At 38.9% G+C, this 21,132-nt stretch overlaps 1 protein-coding gene across 3 annotated transcripts; it reads left to right on the forward strand.

The window, feature by feature from the left end:
• The first annotated feature begins 1,737 nt into the window (after positions 1–1,737).
• LOC111248144 (trypsin 3A1-like) lies at positions 1,738–20,701 on the forward strand. 3 transcript variants are annotated; one of them, XM_022799961.2, is made up of 8 exons: positions 1,740–3,554; positions 13,233–13,260; positions 13,984–14,075; positions 14,534–14,637; positions 16,863–17,042; positions 17,541–17,632; positions 18,049–18,185; positions 19,879–20,701. In XM_022799961.2, exons 1-8 carry the CDS (start codon positions 3,393–3,395, stop codon positions 20,134–20,136), a joined length of 1,053 nt encoding a protein of 350 aa, XP_022655696.1. In that variant the 5' UTR covers positions 1,740–3,392; the 3' UTR covers positions 20,137–20,701. The 3 variants fall into 3 exon arrangements, with proteins under 3 accessions (XP_022655697.1, XP_022655696.1, XP_086839350.1); XM_086983224.1 differs by lacking the exon at positions 1,740–3,554 and adding an exon at positions 3,607–3,800; XM_022799962.2 differs by lacking the exon at positions 14,534–14,637 and having other exon boundaries at positions 1,738–3,554; positions 16,870–17,042.
• Positions 20,702–21,132: the final 431 nt, after the last annotated feature.

Genomic DNA, 21,132 nt, shown 5'->3' on the forward strand with positions numbered 1-21,132 from the left:
GAATATACAGGTAAAAAGAAAAGTTTTCTCCAGCATCTGTCGAATGGTGTACTATACAGCTTGCCGCTGCGAAAAGAGGGCCACTTCTATACAGTGTTAGGCTTGTGGTATTGTCGTCTGGTGTGATTAATTTCCTGCTATATTCGCTAGGATCAGCTTCATCCGTGTTCCCGCCGCACTGGGTCCTTATAGACCCTGCTTAGCACGGAACCTTGTTAGCCAGTTAGCGTTTCATTGCCCACGGCCGGCGCTGTCGAATTAAGTAATATTCTATAAATTTAAATTATCGGAACGACTTGAGTCAAAGTTTCAGTTGCATTATATCTCTGCGGACTAATCGTGTCGGCTAGTTTGTAAGGTGGTATTTAAAAAAGGTTTAGCCTGTGCCTGTGTCCCATTCACCAGGGATTGCACTCACGTTCTCGATATCAGGTATCGGATAGGGCCTTTATCTTATTAACATTATTTAAGTTCTACGGAATGCACAACGCGTCAACCTTCTGAAGGCCGACGAAGTTTTCCTCTAAGCTGTGCTTCGTGTGTATAAACGTCAGTTCAATTCATTTAGAGCTGCGGGTGTTGCTACTTACGACGACCCATATTGCCTGATAAGTAAGAGATGTAGTTCATTGACGCAATGTTGCAGACGATATTTCATTAAAATCAAGGCAGCTTCGTTTGCGGAAGCGAACTAATTATTCCACAAGTCGTCTTCTGTGATAAGGTCATTTTGGCCTGATTCACTAAAAACACCTGAAGTTGTTATCTCACAACGCGCACCTACACAGTGCCGACAGCGGACTCGCCTAGCAATTTTCCGGCATAATTTGCAAGGAACCAACTGATTTGATCTTGATTGTAGCTCCTTAGTACAAATTATTGCTATATGTTCCCTAGTCTTTTGTTTAGCCAAATCATTCATGAATTCTATTCCTAAGACGAAGTGCGTGCCTTATGGCTGGAAACAGGATGGGTTTTATTGTTTCACTATGTAACATGTTTATGCCTTTCAAATCAGCTTAATCCCGCGTGTCTTTTTTCCAACGCAACAATCGTACTGGCTACAAAATACGACAAGTTAGTTTGAATCATAAGTCCAATAGGTCCAAGAAATAGAATACTTGAAGATGTTGTTTATTGCATCCAGTATGAGGATATAATTAGCAACAAATATATGTACAGTTTCTAATACTCTGGTAATGTTCTCCGTCTGTTACTGATTTGGTACTATATATAATCATTTGCTGCACTCCCGTATTTCTCAGTAGCGCAATCAAGCTTATTCGAATTATTCGCTTTTTGTAAACAATTCTTGTAGCGTGGAGATCGAGTACGAGCTTTTTATTGCCAACAGTAAAGGTCTCTGTGTATTTAAAAAAAAAAACTAAGCCAGTGTATCGTTTCTTGTTGATACATTGGTCAGACCTAGATCACCTAGTCACTTGCACTCAGTCATATACGGAATAGTCGAATGGCATAAAAATAAGTCAAACAAACTATACTAGAACAGACGTACATGTCTCTTGTCGCTACGCATATGAGTCCATGTACTTCGTCAACTTCAACTCGATTGTTGATTGCCTCATCAGTAGCTCCTATGCTGATACGTTGCATCTTTTTCGTTAACACGATGCGACCCCCCCCCCCCCCTCTCTCCCGATGCCGCTCACATTCGGCAACGCGACACCACTTTCTCGAAGACTCCTCCCTCGGCGGCGATGGGCGCAGACGTACCACCTATCTCGAGCGGCGACCAGGAGGAGCGCCGACGGTACATTGGATCTATGACGGTGCATTTGTGAACAGTAATGTTACTATGACACTGTGTGTGTGAAGCTGTTTGTTCTGGTCTTAGCGCCGCCAATAGCAGCTAAGTGGCTGAACATCTTAAACTGCTTTACGTCCTGTTCCTGCATTGCTGGTGCTAGTGCCTGATCAGGCTAACAGGCTAGTCATTACAAGACGTTGCTGTCTCCACTACCGCTACGACTACAGTCGTTGTTACGGCCGCCCGGATATCGTCTTCTCGGCCAAAAGGCTCCGGCCAGTGGGAAACGACAACTACAATAACTACCCCTACTGATGTTTCTCTAGGCCTTGTAAGTAGCAGGCCAGTCCTTCTAGATAAATGCACCCGCACGCCGAAACAGAGTGTACCATCATCTATCGTAGGCCACTGTAGTCAGTCTACATCGACCACGAGGTCGAATCAAATTAATAGACAAATACACCACTACATACTGAATTGAGGCTGCTGCAACTTACTCATTGGGCATGCTGAGCCCAATGAATCAAGGTCTTACATAGCATACGTGCGCGCAAAGTATTGACATTACATGAGCGATACAGCGACGGAATATAAGAGGGACCGACAGAGTGATATGGCTGGCTCTATGTATTGGGCAGCAAGACGGTTAGTCATCAACAACGGCAACAGTTGACCAGCTTGGATTTGCAGTGACAACCAGATCATTATTGCTGCTACCTCCACTGCCACTACATTGACATCCTAACTGATGAGGACGTCTGCAACGGCCAACGTTATTATATACTGCCACGCTTCGTTCTGTAAAAAGCTATCCTGACGGATTCAGGGCGTCCTCTATATTTGCGCGCAGTACTCCGTCGCAACGGTTCGACGGGCATTGCAGAACTGCCAACTCTAACGTGCAAACAGTATGATCTGTCGTTCGGCGACTGGAAATATTCGATCCACAGAGTGACGTGTTTAATAAAGCATACGAAGTATATTTCATCTCGATCATCTAGTTCTTGCCATAACTTCGGTTGGATAAAGGACGGCTGCTGTCAAAAGAACCTATGAACCCTTTGGGTCCGATGTCCGCATTTCGATAAAATCATCATCGCCTGCAGTGCATACATAGCAGGCAGAAGGGGTTCGATGTTCATACCATCTGATGTGGACTGATCTATGATTCTCATTGGATATACCTGCCTATAGGCGAATACAGATAGCAGGTAGCTCGACCCACTCACAAAAACCTTCTCTCTGTCAAGTTCAAATTGCGTCACCCATATTGTTTCGTTCATTGCCAAGCATCAGATTACGTGGCTGTCCTCTAGATGGCGTCGGTGCAAGTCTAAATTGGCGTTTCACTCGACGAAAAGGTCGCCGACAGCTCGCAAATTCTGCCAGCAGATTCTGCGCGACCGAGGCGCTGAAGGCTGTTTAATTTCAAGCAGCTTCATCATTTTATAGTTCTTACAATAGGTCGTTTGGCTAGCATCTGATGCAACGTTCCGTTGGATATTTCGAGAAGCAGCTCCCATCTCTTAGAACCTATCTTTCCAACTTCACTAAAAAAAAGACCAACATACCTTTATAATTTAATTCTAAGAAGCTCTTATCTACATCAGTACCGTGTACCGACATGATCGTGTTCACTACAATAGCTAGTGTTTGGCTATTTGCACCCCCGGTAACAGGAGTTGCAGCCCACGTAGCTGACTCTAACGTAAACTCTATTAATGCAAAGGTTGGGACAACAAAAGATCCGCATCTTGAACGGCCTAAGCACGACGATATTCGAAGGGTAAGTACTGACATAATGAAGTGAGATATGAACCAGAAATGCTTGTCCTGCTATGACTGGACCCATTTGAAGCCTAGTGCACCCGGTTCCACACGGCTCCCGATTAACCCCTAAAGTCTTTGACGACTCGTCACGATGGCCATGCTACCTAAATATGGGAATTTTTTCTTTGATTTGACGTTGAATACGGTAGCTGTTACGAAGTTCGACATTTGGGTTAATGACTTCAGGAAATCGAACTCACGAGTAAGTGAAGATGAAAATTAATTTTCTTGAGATTATATTATAGTTGAGATTATAATCTGAAACTTACCTAGCATAAGTGGCGGACACCTCTCGCTATAAGAATGACTGTAGGCGTTTTGAGATAATTCGGTACTTAAAATAAGTGGTTGTAAAAATGAGCTGATGTTTAGATTGTCTTTAGACGATTCTAAATTTACGTGTTAAATTTAAACGAAAGCATTTACATATAAGATTGTTGACAATGAATAGAAGAGGCAGATCTATATGACCCGAATCCAGTTCATCACACTGTACAGCAAAGCTGCTGTTTGCGATATTGAGTTCTATAATCTGTACATCGATGGGTAAAAAATAAGCATAGCGGAAATAAGCAGACTATCGTAGGTAAGCTCTACAAAAAGACTTCTATTTCGCCTCATGCAGCCCCTTTCGACAGAGCTCCATAGAACTTTCGAGGAAGTCAAGCATGATTTACCTAAAGCAGAGTTATTTCAAACGCAATCCTTATGCACTCATTGTTTTACATAAGAACTTTCTGTTTAAGACGTTTACTGTTCGAAATTCTGTAGAAGTCTGTAGATTCTGTATTTATGCACTTCACTAATCACTCGCTATCGAAGGCGTGGAACGCGACTATTTTATAACTTGCTACTGCTAAAATGCTGCTGATAAATACTACATCTCAAAATAGGTAATCATAGACGCGTAAATCTAACTTTTATCCGCTATGATAACAAGAGGTTTTTGCTGCCATGGCACCGCCACTACAGAATGTATCGTAATCATCTTTCCCCACGCTGACTAATTATTATTTGCTACCCGGATCAGACTGACATTTCTCGTTCGCTTTCCGATACCTATATTTATCATAACAGTAGACCCTGCTTTCGATCATGCTCGAGGCCGGCTAACCTTCGAGTCCGATAAAACGGTTTCGAATCAGCGGGCCTATGTAATGTCGAACTTAATAAAAATGCGTCATTAAATGAAATATGTCTGTCTCGAGAGTCACTTTATTATTATTGCAGATATAACGTGGTTGGTAGCCCATTTCGAGCCGTTAGCTATATTCTGACAACAAAATTGCACGACACTCTTGCATACGTATTTGGGTCACCTCGGATCGCCTACAATTAGAAAGTAGTTTTTTGTTCTTCTACAACCGGTGTGGCGCCATACTCAAATGCAAAGGTGCAATATTTGTCAGCGGTTCGTGTCTATGTCCATGCATATTCATTTAGCTATGACATAATGATTCATGATTTAGTGGGGCGAGGCAAACATTTAGTCCAAAGCCACAATGCTGGCCTGTAAGTTGATTGTCCGTAATGCAGAAATAGAGAATGGCACCTTAAGTGCGCAGTTAAACGTACTACGTCGTGTTTCAGACAAAAAGCTAGCTCCCTGAACAAAGCTCCTTGAAGTTTATTCACGCTGATCCTCGGATCATTTAATAGAGACCTTGCGCGTTTATTCAACGCCTGAAACATGGCGATTGAAGCGACACTCAGCAATTTTATAACGTAAAACCTCTATGATTGCCGCGTGGACTGTCGAAATAGGCCGCCACAGTATATGAAAGCATAAATGATTGTAGAGTACAAGCGGATGTACACATGATCAAGTCAGACGCTGGGCACGCTTTGCATATCGAGGGTATTTCTAGCTTGTAGTCAGAAACGTTTCTAATAGAGGTGAACGCACAGCGCATTGAATGCCACAATCAGTATGAAAGTATATGAAGGCATATCGTGCTACATAGCTTCATCTCTTGCTACGAAAAGCAAGAATCTGATAATACTTGATTGTTTATCAAGGTACATATTGTGTATTTAATAAGATATTTAGAAGAAGCCTCATCCGTTCGATCATTGGTCATTTTCCATTGGTACCTATGGCCACTTTGAAAATGCTATGGACAGTTTGAGCGATACAAACATGCATTACGAGTCCTGCAACATTGCATGCGTCCTGGGAGCTGGAACGCAAGGGCCTTACTATGTAATGCTGCTTGAAGTAGCAGCAAACACGTTACTGAACATCTACTCGTTTTAAACCATCTGGGCAGGGAAGTGTTGATTTGTGTCGTTGTTAACGTGCGCCACAAAAGGTTCTTAACGTCGAACTCAGAAAAAAGGTCACAACTAAAAAATAGATGTGGTAATTTTTCCTAATTATTTACTTTTCCTTTTATTTCTGTTGTTGCTGAGAGATGGGACAGAAGAATAGACCTGCGTTTTACAGAAAAACAACGTTCAGGCATGATTGGAACATTATGTAGGTACTAAAGATATCGTTAAGCGTTTCGATATATCAGCGGTTTAGAGCACACTCTTACATGTTTGCAGCCATCCGCGTACAAAAAAACTCACAAAACGTATAATGGGAACTCCACTTAACTGATATTACGACTTTTTTGGATCTCAAATTCTGGACAATTTTTTTAAGCACAGCGTTATTAGGTATCAAAAGGTAAACACGATAAACAGTTCTTGGTGTACAAAAACACAGCATTTTATTAAGTGATTATCCTTCTTCCTGTCTGGACCGTAACATTATAAGGTGGAACTTAATAAGCAGGGTTCAGTATTCGAATGCGAAAGGCTTTACAATTCTGAAGCTCCCAAAAAACAATGTACAGAAACACCAGTAATTTCTTTCAGGGGCAAACCATTAAGTAGGTTGGCTTTTAGCTCTCATCAACGATTTATTGTTTGGGTTTAAATCTACGTGATCTTCTAGAGCCAGCTTGCAATTAGGCAACGACTGAAGTGAAGCTGCGTCAGCAGAATCGAAATAAGGCCATGCAGCATTAACAAGTGCAATGAACGGATAAAACGAATGCGACTGATACCCACTGTTAACCTTGCATTTGGAATATCTTGTAGATGTAAATGGAGACACACTTGGCATTTTTATATGCATATTATTATTGTTCTATCAACAGTTCCAGATGGTCGGTTACATTTGAAGACCATCTCTGGATCATCTGAGTGTTATTATCAGTCGAGATAGATGACCTAAACTAGTCGTTTTTCGTCCGCATTTGCAATACGAGACAGATCAAGATGTTGAATTACTATTTTGCTTAGATCATTTAGCTGTGGACAAATAGACCGAAACGAAATGATACTTATTCTCCATAGCAAGTAGAAGATCATGATGATGATATGTTGGAGACGCGACTATAAGGCGATTTGGAAGAAAACGAGTTGGAAGATGTCACGACAAACTTTCCTTCGAAATTCATGGCTTCTAAGTCTGTTACGATGACAGTAGCGAGTGGCGTTCATGCGCGACTATGTCTGTGTGATTATGTATACGAAATGCCAAGCATACGCTACTAATATGAATTTCGTGCCAGAGTGCCCGATAGGATCTGAGGAACTTCTGATTCTTAGCCTGTTTGCTGACCTCACCACTCCCCAGCGGGAATGTACAGAAGACAGGTACCCGCCGACGTGGTGTATACGTTTCTAGTAGATCCATCTGAAAAAATTGAAAGTCTTTCCAGTCATCGACTATGTCTAGGGTGCAGGGCCCTCCTTAGATCTGACGATTCTTTTACCTATATGTATGTGCGTAAATAGTAATATATGCTTTTCAAGCAAACTTCAAACTTCCATAAATCTCTCATTAAAAACAGCACCTATAAGCTTAAACTAATATATATATATATATAAGACAGAGAGGTTCAACCCGCGACCCCTGGCAACACTGTGGTCGTCTAAGCCACCTTGCCATATTTTAGCCATACATAAATTATCGATATCAATCACCAGTATCATCGTAGCACATCTCAAAGACCATTTAGTTTTATATTAAGTCATAATAAGATTCGGAAACCAGAGTTTTACTAAGCCCAAGGCAATAGCTTAAGGTTAACTTTCAATTAATGTCTGTGTACAAGGAAAGGCTCTCCTGCTGATTTTCGTGTTTATCTCATCACGTAACAAAATTGCCTAATTTCGACTTATAATTCTAAAATACACTAGCCCATTTGACAGCAGCACACTGTAAATAAAAAAAAAAAACAGAATTTGCAATTACCGCTACCAAATGGCTGGCTAATAGTAGAAGTCAATCCAACGCGTGCTTCCAGTAACGCATTATGACAAATTGAATACTTTCTCAGGAGTATTACTTGATGAGGGTTTATAACGCCCGCTAAAGGCTCGGTGATAGCCTGCATTATACAAAATTGGGCAAGTCTGTCGAATTTCGCATACCGTTTGTGAGCGACGGAATGCAATCTAGCCAGCGTGGAGACAAACCCCAACGCGTAGATGTTGTGCAAAATAAACCCACATTCGCTTTCAGTATTTCATCTCTGTTGACGGTATTTCATGCCGTTATTTGTAATGATTGTGTCTAGATAGTACATGGATGTTTGATGAGGAGATGCGATGCCAATTAACCCAAAGTATAATCTCGCTTCCTGAAATTCTGATCTCTTGACGTGATTGCACAAATATCATCAAAAGGGACGTCACACAAAAGCGAATGAGAATATTCGACCGACTCGTGGCTATTTTGTTGCTTAACGAGAAAGACGCGTTCGTGTACTCCTGATGGTCGAATGTTAGACTGATTAAAGTTATCTACTTTTTGGGACCTTGTAAAGTTCAAGTCTTATAGAAAAAATGTTTTAAGATGCTGGTATTTGAGTTAGCGTTGCCAATTACATTTATATACATTACCTGTGTTAAGAGAGCTAATGGATACGCAGTCCGTAGCTTAGCACTTGATAGATATTAATTGCCCACTTCGTGCAGAAGTTACCGTTGAATCAGCCGTGTGATAATTGTTCCGTGCACAAGAGTATCGACCCCTCTATAATACAAAAAAAAATAATTTCGGGGGAAAAGATGGCGTTACCTTGTTTTGGTTAGTCACTACCTTGCTTTGAATCATATAAAAAGCCATTTCGTTTGTGAGTGTTTCGTCCTTCTTGATACCCTAAATCTGTAGCGGCAAGTAAAGAACATTTAAGAAGAGTAACCGCGAAAATGATTAGCCTTTTATTTCTGCTCTATTTTTGATTGTCAATAAAATTAGCTTCTAAAAAGGCTGAAAGATATACTTCACCAAAGAGTCCAGTAAAATCATTAACGAATAACGCAGATTCACTGTTTGACGTTTTTCTCGGTTGAGTCGGAAAAAGAAATCGGTTGAGTGGGTGATTTAAAAGTTGTGCTGATCTTTCCAAGTTAAAGTTAACGTTTGAAATTCATGTTGATACCTACAAAGGGGTGCCCTTCGCACAGACCAGATTGGTGCTTGCACTTTGTGTCTTCGGAATACTGCACAGCAAAGATGAGCTAAGTACTTAGCATTTTAAGAATGTAAATAATTATCTGGAAGGCCCCTGAATTTGAACCCCAAAATTATGCTCGAGTGAAATGGAATTACAGCGGCACAACGACAGTTCAATGATGATGATAATTAGCATTGGAAATGACTAATTAATGGAGGTTACTGTCACAGAGTGTGTTACCAGGATTATTTCTATCAAGGGCGGTAAGCGGTAACGAAAAATTGTGAGCACATAAGCTACAAGTCTTTTGTAACTATCACACAATTTATCTATGAAGAAAAATCCAAAATCTACATAAGTTGATAGATTTATTAATCAAAAGCAAAAAATTATATAACTGTTTTCGCTTCGGAAGTTGATATTTTTTTAGAGCTATTTGATGTTTATTGGCGTTTTCTCTTTTGGCCCTTGCTTGACAGTAAAATAGTCCTATTCAGGCCTTCTAATAGGTCGGCGCTGGACACGTATTTTAATGCTTAACCAAAATGGTAGCAATGCGTGTGCATATGCTTTTCATTCTTATCCATCCCAGATTCTGTTATTGAATAAAATGTCTTTATTTTTAATTTAGAACCGAAATTCAATGATATAATGATTTCTGTCGCAGATGCAGTGAATTGTCAATAAATATTGAGTTTCAAACATATTACATATTTTTCAAGTACTCTGAGTTCTAAAAAATATCTATTTTTTTTAATTACGTTAAATTACACAACTGATAAAAATTATGCCATACTTACTTTGCATGCGAACCAAAAGAAGGAACAGTTAAAGAAATTATCTAACAGTAAACCTAACATAATTAAGGAGTACAACAGGTTTTGATAAATTACTGTATTTATTTCGTCGAGCCCTTTAGGTCGGTTACGAACGCGACCAGAATAAAAGTTTCACACCTTAACAACATTATGACCAAAGCAGTTAGTTGGCAAACAGCAGCCGATGCGTCACAAGTTTCTCTATAATCTGAGCTTTACCGTTTTCAACTTCAAGAAAACTCTAGCGAATATTTATCCTGTATTTTACTATGAGGTTAAAAAGTGTCCCAATATAACGAGAGGAAGCGTAGGAGCTCTTTTCAACCTGCGTTTGATAATTCCTGTTCCTTCACAGTCACCATCTAATCTCCGCTATGTCGTTCGGCGAGTATTTCAATTAGATACTATTGAACAGAGAAGTACTACTGCTTTTCATAAGCCACATCGTTAACTGGTAATGATAAAGCTAATTATCAGCTCGACGCGTCTTGATATGCTGACCAATGCTACTTGATCATTTTCGCAGACAATGATCGACACCAACGAAGGAGTAAGCATGCTTCTTTTACGCTTAAGTAATATACTTAGACGCTGTCACTCAATGGCTATTTCACCGCGTCCATTGGCTCCGCTAGGAATGTTACGTTTTCCTAGAGTGTCATACTGCGCACTTTTGAAGTATTCGAACGCTTCACCGCTCATAGCTCTATCATTCTAGCGTCTTTCATGGTGCTTCTTTCGGCTTGACCAGGTCATTTTTCAACGGAGATGCCGATCCATGTGTTTGCCATGACCTTCGCCGTAAACGACCTATAAAGACAACCACGCTAAGGTAATATCTAAATTAGCATTTGTTTTGTTCTAATCTAAATGCAATAAGCGTATGAAAGGGGAAGTTATCCTTTAATGTTCATCTTTTGTTAAATTATGTAAGATGGTCTTTATCATTTTACTTCTACGCAATGATGGGGCTGACCTATATCCAAACGAACCTCTCACGACTGCTTCCAAAGCCAAGAACGCCACTTACATTAAGAGGATTTTTGCAAACTATTTCACAAAGTTGTGTGCATTATTTGGGCTAAAGGAGTAATTGGGCTAAATATTAATCCCAGTGGTCCAAGTCCCTGGTCATAAGTACTAATTTGGTTCTGGAGTTTCCGACAATTTGCCTACATATCAGTATAGATTGACTTTGTCGTCTCCCAAAGATAAAGTCACGCACTGTTTTGGGCCCGAGTAGATCATGACCGTCCAGGAGTGTAAATAATAATAAATCATCCTTCTATTAAATATGGGGGTTCTTGTCCTTTGTTTTATGACTATATTTCAATTTATGTAGAGACACTCTGTCTCTGTCGCACTGATCTTTTTGACTGATTTATATTTGAGGGTACATATTTACTCGTAAAGAAAAAATTATGGTTGCTTTGACTGCACCGGGATTCTCGATTTTTTCAGCAAGGAGCTGCTAATGCAGCAGAGCTCAAAAATGACTATGCATAATATTGTTAGCTTTATTTTTCTATACATTACATATGTACATAATGTACAGTTCGGAGTAGTTAAAGGAACAAGGTTTGGTAATAGCATTGAAAATGTTATACAACTTCTTTTGATCTGTGTTCAGTCAGATTTCATTTTTCTTTCACATAAAACAAACATTTTGGAACGAGTTTAGACTACAATCACCGCAATTTCCAGCAGTTATATTAATATAGTAGCAGTTTCAGTACTTCTGAAATCGCGCATTCGGGCATCTAATGAGATGGCGGTATGGGCTCAAAACCATGTGTCAACACAATTTGTTTTGAGGGGCCATCGATCTTAAGCAATGGTTAACAGTAATATCGAAGAGAGAACTTTTGTTATTCTTTTAACTTTTTTGTTATTATAATGATAAAAACCTCGCCAAATTTAACTTAATCGAAAACCTTTTCGAACGATAGTGCTTTCTCGCAATTGCTAAAAACCAGAAAAAGCAATTAACGCTGCGAATCTACTTTAAACGGAAATATTTTTTTTTAGTACGACCCCATGTTTATAGGTGTCTGCTGAGGGGCAAGAGGTAGATACGCATGCTATAATACAATACAGTACACATCTATTCAGATAAACGTTGGTGCAGAAAACAATTATAGGATCGTCATTATACCTGGAAAGGCTTACTTGATGATCAACGCTATGAAGCCTTCTGTTGGCTCTATTTTTCGGCTGAATGAAGAAATGTACTGTATAAAACACATGTTCGTTGTCAACCCGAAGATATTGGAATAATTTATTGTTGCCACCTGTAGATAGTTGCAGGAATATTTTGGACATGTTACGGGACTCTCTAGCGATGAAAATCGAGCCACCTCTGTCAGAATGGACAGCGGCGAGAAGACGTTTGAATTTAAACAATCTTTAAACGTTTAAACAATTTAGGTTCATTTCATTTATCGACAGCCACCGTTCACATAACCGCTGTTAGGGTGACGGTATGCCAAAACGTGTTCTTGTGCTGACTCGAATATGACTTTGAACCTTGCCTATATACGACTGAACGCAGTCAGATATCAGGTATATCAGGCACCATGGAATTTAAAGTCTATATATGATATTCATCCGGACAAAATCTGAGCCGAAGAAGCTAACGAAGGAATCGTGTTTTTTTTCGGCTATTATTTTTTCGGATATTATTTTTTCGGCTGCAGTTTAGAAACGCAGCCGAAAACTATGACACCTACTTTAGGTGTATTTTACCGCGAATAAGCATCTTGTGCATTGTGAATGACTTAATCGTATGTTCAGACATAATTTAAGTCGGCTTTGTTAAGCTTCACCTCTGAGTTAATGGCACACTCTGTTCTGATAAATTTGGCCGCTACTTTGTCAACAAGTCATGAAATAGCCTTTAGCGGATGCCCAATGGTATTATTTTTCAATGTAATACTACTTTAGTCTGAGATATTGTAGTGTGAATATTGCTGTCTATCATTCTCGCGAACTGATTTTGATAAACGTTTTCATCGAAATCTTTAATAATGGGTTTTTTCGTAATTAGATGGGTATATAAGAAATATATGTCTGGTAACTTGGAGCAACGTATTAGACAGGTAGTCTAGATCTATTTACAAGCTGCTTTATAAATATTCTAAAGACAGTTCTGATTGTGATTTGAATGCACACAGCGTAACTGTATTAACTATGGATAACATTGTTGCTTATGAGACATGACTGCCAGAAATATGCCCAGATGTTAACCCATATATAAGACGTCGGCAAGTTAACTAACAAGGAGAAACAAACTTCGGCTTCAGTACTTGGCCAGTTTATGTTATAATCCTAATGATATATAATTTTGTTCTGTTTCAGCTGATTGCTCTCTACAACGAGGATAGGCGTAAGTGAAGTAAAGTTTATGTAAATGCAAAAATATGTAATGTAAAAATTGAATTAATTGTGAATTATTTGCTTTATAGAGTATAATGCTACACATGAAATTAAAAGCAAATGAGGCCTGAATACAAGCATAACATAGGCCTCACGTACTGTATTTTTTTTACATCGAGTTTTACTAATACATGAGAGAATCAAGCTCCGGAGCAACGAATTGGAGCTTATTATATAGGTGCTCGGTCAAAGGCCTTCACCGACGCTTACGAAAACCCGTGCTTCAGTTTAAAGCCCTAGTTAAGGTACATTAAAATAGGTGTAGTATGTGATGAAACAAATTTTCAAATTATCGGTAAAATAATATTTGATTGTTCAATCCGATTCAGTGCCTATTTTAATATCGTAATTATCGTATATTCGTAACTGGATCCCTAACAATAGCTCAGGTGTATTACACGCTCCGTTGTACTTAAAAATGAAATGAATTTCTTAGAAAATCAACTAAATAATTCTAGGATGACAGATTGAGCCAATGCTGCCATTCAACTGTAACGTTAGCGAAAAACAGCTTGCACTGGAATAAGATGGGAAAACTTATGCGCTACAAACATTGAAGTTTTACTCTAAGCGAGGTATTTTGTGCGACGCAATTTTTTCGAGTACCTGTGTGAAAAACCAGTTGACACGGCGGAAATTGCCACGATAATATGGAGAAAAATTTTAACTGCAGGTCCTGTTTGCCCTTGTGGTTTGATTGGACACAGCCGTACAAGGCGAGTCATTGGGGGCACCCTCGCTGACATTGAAGCATATCCATACGCTGTAAGTATTTAGTATAACCCCTAATCTGTCTTGCTAGCTATTTTCTTGGAAAGGTGAAGCGAACGAGAAAAATTTAATTAATAAAAGTAACGTCTTGTTTAAACAAGCGTTAGTAGCCAGTATAGTAGAAAAGCACAGAACTGATTATCGCGCCCCCCATTCGAGGCTTTGAAAGGACAGAGAGGGAACAAACGAGGCTGATTCTCGAATGTACATAATAGCTTTTGTTTTATTACTATTTTTGACGTGACTGGTTTTTAGTTGGTTAATTTGGTTGAGCTTGCTCGCATAAAGGTGGAAGTGTAATTCAAATCTGGTCCATATATTTACCGGATCATACGACCTGTGCAGATGGTTCGTTAGTCAACGGGAAGCTGCCTTGTGCACACATTTCCACAACCAATAGTATTGCCTATATAACGGTGGCGGCGAATTACGCAAGATATTCTTGCCCCTAGGTAAGCATACGCAAATTTTTGAGCAATGGACAGCCGTATCCCTACTGCGGTGGAACTGTCATCACGGAAAGACATGTCGTTACAGCTTCACACTGCCTTCTCAAGTGAGTGTAATCACGGCTGTTGACAGAAGTCACAACCGACGGGGTTTCGTCCGTAACTTCCATTTTCGTAAATCAAGTAAAAAAAAAAATGATACAATGTGGTGAGCAGTTGCAACTACGGTGTTCGAATCTATAACATTATTATTATCCTAATGGCAATATCGGAACGATGCTTCTGTTTTTTGCAACTAGTGTATATGCATGCACCGTCTCAATAGATCAGGTCAGTAGTTGTTTTTACCTGGTTGAAATTGTCATGCGTGTAACATATTAGGCGCGTCCAGAAAAACAGTGACATACTTTCTTTGGTTAAAAAGTTTCAAGTCGTCCGCGGTTGATGATCACATCATCTTTCATTAGGGGTATTTCCTTCAATGCTCCGACAGTGATCTTGTGTCGCCTCTATAAAAATTAAGTACTTATGCTGCGCTTATCGAATACCTTTGGTGCTTATTTTCCCATCAGATGGCGTCACGAAGTGCTGTTTTAATCGACGACTCATCATAGAACTTAGCAGATATGTCAGCTATTGAGAGCACTGATTGTTGTCTTTTGGTAGCAGAAAATCCAGCCATTTACTTACTTGTTTTTCTAGTGAACTACTATTTCTCACCAGAAGGCATCCGATTGCGTTGTATAAATGAACGCATTTACCACGACGCTTTTTAAAAATTGAAGTTTAACCAAAGTGAAAAAATATGTAATACGAGACAAAAGTCTCTCGTCTGTCTCCAAAAAAAAGTTAGCGAAAAAGTGTCTGCACAGTTAAAAAAATCGTCATCATATCTGTCACGATAGTAAAGTAATGCGATAAGGAGCGAATTTACCTCGGTAACAGGGTACTCTAATACCATTTTCATATTTCTTCAGTGCTACGTTATAATGCCATAACGTTAGTATATTTCTAAAATGCGATAGCTACAACAATAACTACTGTGCTCACGAATATATTTTTGTTAACGAATGTCAAAATACCCTGTACTATGCTTATAACATAGCATTATTACAAAAGTATAGAAATGGCATTAGAGTACTTCTATTACATGTGTGTTGTACAGTCAAAACCTCTCTTTATAGCAATGATTTGAGTATTCTTCGCGACTTTAAGAGATGTCAAATCTAAACTCTTCAATTGTGAAGCTACTTCTCATAAGGGTATTATGTTAGCAAAACAGGTAACAGTTTTTCTTCACCTAAAGAAAACATTGTTTCACTCTCATTCTAATAAAAAATGGTCACTCTTGGTCAAAAAATGGTAAAAAAAGAGGTCACTCTTCACAACTTTCTTCTATCTCTCAATTAATTGATCTATTTGTTCTCGTCAAAAAAAAAATTAACGGCGCTAAGAAACTCGACCAGCCAGTTTTTGAAGCCTCCTTCACTGTCCATGAAGACACTATATATGATTAGTTTTTTTTGTTCTTGAACGGACATATGAGGTAACTTGTAAACACAAGGTGGTCAGCATAATATAAAGTATGTTAAAGAATCTGCAGGCTGGCATTTGCTCGGCATGGAGAAGACTGACTTTGCTTAATCTATCGGGTTCTTTCTGTCCATACAACTGAGCTATATACGAATTTTTGTTGATCGTCTTGTTTTTCTAAAGCATTTTCCAGTGCATAAGACCCTTACAGTCGCATTAAACAGGATACATTGTCTTTTGTTCTGATCCAATTCCAAGCTTAGGTCTATTTTTGGAGGCTACATATGATTTTCTTTGCTTTATATCAGCATGAATCTTTCGCGGAAACTGCAGCTCCATCTTGATTAGTGTCGGACGAGAGGTTGAGAATCAACAAAAACCGTTTTTCCGCGTGCATTTTCGTTCAGCCCACAGCGCAAGCAGGCTCTTTTGATAAAATTCTGTACATTCAAAAGACTTCACAATAGGCTAGTTCTCGCAACTTACCCTTTCGTCCAATTAGCGGATTGTTCCCCGCCCGAGATCTTGATTTATATCGAATGGCCGATTAGAACCTTAAAATCTTAGCTTTGAAGTTGACAAACATCTTCAAGTTCTTTCAGATACCCATTCCTTACTTTAGACGGCACAAATATTTCCGGTTGCTTTGACAGCTATTTGAGCTCGGCAGAAAGCGAAATAACATAGTCAAACAGATCATTAAAAACAAACGGCCTTACTTTCTAATATATTTCCGATTTAAAGTTCAACTACTAATAGGGGAACTTTCTATTTATTTTGCGTCAACTTTCCGTTGCAGCAAACAGAGCCAGGATGTAACGATAGAGGTGGGCCGAACAAATATAACTGGACCCGAGAAGCCAAGCGACCCACTTATTAGGCGAGTCGTTCGAATTGAGCGACATGAACATTATGATCAACCTTCATACAATAATGACATCGCCGTACTTACTCTGGATGCACCGTTGCTTTTTGGAAGGTGACTGAAGCTCATATGCTATGTCGATTGATTCTTCAAGTAGGTGATATAAAATACAAACAGCATGATTGTTCCTTGAATAGAGCATTCCGTGCCGGTTTTTCTAATATAGTCCAACAAAATCCTTTCAAAGCCAACTATTTCGCCTGACATTCTTACTACCTTTAAATGACAGTGGTATTTGGGAGCTATTCAGTGACCTTCGAGCAAATATGAATGGCAGAATTCTTTTTTCTTTTGAAATAAAAGGGTCATTTGTTAACGCCTTCAAACGTCTCATGAAAATACCATGTTATGAAAAGTGTGCACACAATTAAAGGTGTGAATTTTTTATAATGTATTTCAATGAAAACACAGTCTATTAACAATTATTAGTTATAGGAATGATATACGGAAACCGGCCGCTGAACCTTATATCTAAGTTTCAACGACCGCTCTTCTTCTGGCTAGCTCTAGAATAACGCAGGTACACCTTTGATTGCCTGTTCTTCTATGCAGGACATCGCGGCCAGCTTGCCTTCCACCATATGGTAGCGATGTGCAAGACGGCACCTCTGGAGAAGTCGTCGGCTGGGGAAGAATTGCTTTTAGTGAGTACTGCGCGAAGGGTTATTATCTGTTATTATACTTTGTGTACGAGGCCTTTTCGGTCACCTGCTTTGCGCCCAGGGAGTAATTATTGTGTTATATTTCTACAAAAATCTTATTATATTGAACTATGTATTTTTTATAGGACTTGATACTGTATTAGTAAGCAAGCATAATATCCACTGCTTATTAAACGCATTTTTGCATTTCGAACGCTGGATTTCTTCATCTATATATGGTACACGTTATCACTGGATCTTCGAAAGGACTCATTCGTAGGGCAACAGTATTGAAGCTTATTAAAAGTATATTTAAAGAATGCTAAAGGATGCTGACTCCAGTTTGTGCGGATAATTGGGAATAACACTATAATTTATCTTCGTTTCCTTACTTTGATTTATGCTCTTCCCAACACGAGAGGGTAAAAAGTCTGATACTCTTCAAAATGTTACCCTGCCAGTGGTAAATCGAACTGAATGCCAACGACCTCTAAGGCACCGCATATCGACGAATATGCTCTGTGCGGGGGGTCTAGAGGAACGAGATGCCTGTGTTGTGAGTACGCTTCAAACGTATTTTAATAAAAGAAGATAATCATTACGATCTTAACAAATTCTGTGTAAAGACAGCTTTCTTTACAGGTGCATATGTTTTACTTCCAGTTGTACTGCAGTGCGAAATAGTAATTCAAAAATTAAAAAAAAAGGTGTTTCCCAATATGGTTAATTTTAAAAATGAACACATTTGAATTCCCATCATTTTAAAAAGACAGGCGGCCTTGAAATTTGGTTCGATTTGGATTGCTAATTTTTGTACCGACCGAATTCCAAGGTGTAGGCTTTCGGGGGCTACCTTTGTATATTCTATTAAACTAAATCATGCTGGTGATTAATACTCTTTCGAAAATTAAACTCAGTTTAAGATACAAAATAAACTTTATGTACAAATAGTAACAATTGTTCTCAACATAAGCCCACCACCGCTCACACATATTTCTTGCTTAATTCAGTCATTTTCACGGTTTACGTTTATAACCCGTTAGCGAGGTTATTATATCCTACGTTCATTAGCGCGTAGATTTATATACTCCACAAAATTCGTTTGTTAGTCAAGTGCAGTGTGTGTATATATAGATTAACAAACTTAGGCGACATAGCATTGTAACAAAGTGACAAATGATATTTTGGACAGTGATCTTCACAGAGATTTACCATCAGTATTGGTCCGCGATTTCAAATCGCGTGGTGGAATTCATGTACTGCATATCGAAACTCGAAGTAACGATTGGCTCGCTGGCCATGGAACAAAGTTAATTGCCATAACTTTTGTTTGACATAAGTCCAGAACCATTCGTGATATTTTTTTCTTAGTGTTATACAAATTCGATAAACGCTATGCACAAGCTTATTTTTCTTACGATTGAATCAACTCTGAGTAGGAAACGGAATAGGAGCGGCTGAGTAAACTAATCTGTTTTGTGACGGTGTATTTAGCGATGAAAATAATTTTCGAAATAAAATGGATGCAAGAAAGGATTACGCGATAGTTTCGGATAATTGTTAGCTTTCAAAATTTTTATAATTCGTTAATTTATATAATTTAAGAAAGCGGGGTTCCTTAGCACCAGCCCAGATACGGAAAATAGTTTACGAACTCAACGGGCTCACTTCCCGGCATAGATTGATTGATTTGAATGAGCCGATTGTTTTTTTCAAACGTCATTGCTTTTGTCGTGGTGATGTTTATATACAGGCAGTATCAGGTTGAGCAGAACCTGCTCACCCTGATAGTGTTACCAGAGTTCCTCCTAAACAGAGGGGATTACGAACAAGAGTATTAATTATATCGTCTGTAATTAAATAACCTTTACGAAATAATGGTTCCATTGGAATAGATTGGGAAAATTCTATATAGTGGTGTAGGATAAATACAGACTATATCTTTCGTGTTGCTCCTGTCGTTTGGATTCCGTTGTCTAGAATAAGTACGATAGTTCTAGGTTAAGGTAGAGAAAAGCAGCTTCAGTCGTGAAAAACATTGGGAACGGTCAAATCGATCGGTAATGTTAGGTTTACAATGCACGGAAGCCCAACTCAGTATGAGTTGGGGTTCCGTGCATTGTAAACAATAACAGCCATCTGTTAATTAACAGTGGTATCACACACGCACAAATATTTTCAGCGCTCACAATTACTGCTTTACCCGTTGATGCTTTACCGGTTTTGTTTATTTCTGTGGACCCTTCTAGGGTGATTCGGGTGGTCCCTTCATAGTGAAATATCAGTCGGCGCCTCTTCTAGTGGGAGTGGTGTCGTTCGGTAAAAAATGCGGCCTGGCTAACGTGTACGGTGTGTACACCCGAGTAGGACTTTATACACGATTCATCTACGAACAAACAAAGGAAGCCTCTTGCAAACCCGGCATTCTATCTATGCGTGATTATCGAGCTGTTGGTAATGAAGCAACATGGATTTCCAATAAAGTTAATCAATGGAACCATTCATGAAACCCAGTGATAGGACATCAACGTCTAGGGAGCAAACCGACACAAATTATTAATGGATTTTCAAATACAAAATAGAAACGAGCAATACAGAAATTGATACATCAAATTGGAGAGCAGCTTCGGTAACGAATATCATTTGTCGAGCTATAATATACGTACCGGATTTCCACGGTGTACGATAGGAGTGAAAGTTTAGTACTTATAGGCAAAATTTGTTTCGCAAATTTGTAAAACACTGTGGGAAGCTATTGCTATCGTACAAATATATTCCTATAATGAAAGCTAATGTGTATATTTATACACGTACTCATATATTATGGGACCATATAAGGAACAGCTCCAGCTGTTTGGACTTTAGGAACAGAGCCTGCAATGATATGTGATAAAATATCGACATTGTTGTTTATAGTAATTATTATTATTATATACATTAATATTATTATATTTACCTTGTTAATATAGTGCCAGGACAAGTCTGCGTGAATAATATAAGGTAGAATACAATAAACTACAAACCACAGCGAAACCGAAAATAAATTGAAAGTTCTGGACTACAATTGCTTAACTATAGCATTTTTTGCCAAAATCTTAGTTATTATTACTGCTCTTGTTTCAGTACTATTTTTCCCTGACAAAGAATTGAAAAGAGATCTAAATACTCTTTCTAACCCATGCTTGAACTATGTTGTAACTAAGGTTCAATCACCTCTCAATCAGGCCCTTTCAGTGTGCACCTTAAATCGAATATGCCAAAAAAGACAGTGCCGAAAGTATTCCATCGAAGTACACGTACTGAACACCATCCCAAGAAACTGGTAAACATCTGCAACTTGGTATAGAAATGTCATTCACGTAAATAGAGATCATAATTAGTTATTTTAGTTACATTTATTAGCTACTATTCTTCGCCAGTGATTACCAATTAAACGCCACTCAGTTATCAAGCTTGAATTGCTTGTAGGTCTAACACCCTTTATCTGCCACGGTAGCAGTGCT

The sequence above is a fragment of the Varroa destructor genome, unplaced genomic scaffold (genome assembly GCF_002443255.2).
Source record: "Varroa destructor unplaced genomic scaffold, Vdes_3.0 BEIS01000003.1, whole genome shotgun sequence".
Taxonomy (NCBI): Eukaryota; Metazoa; Arthropoda; class Arachnida; order Mesostigmata; family Varroidae; genus Varroa; species Varroa destructor.

Bases quoted from the DNA above. Each gene is read 5' to 3' on its own strand.
- LOC111248144 (XM_022799961.2), top strand. From the start codon at position 3,393: ATGATCGTGTTCACTACAATAGCTAGTGTTTGGCTATTTGCACCCCCG. The intron at 3,555-13,232 runs GTAAGTACTGAC...GTTCTGTTTCAG, and splicing joins AGCACGACGATATTCGAAGG to CTGATTGCTCTCTACAACGA. The intron at 18,186-19,878 runs GTGAGTACGCTT...GGACCCTTCTAG, and splicing joins AGGAACGAGATGCCTGTGTT to GGTGATTCGGGTGGTCCCTT.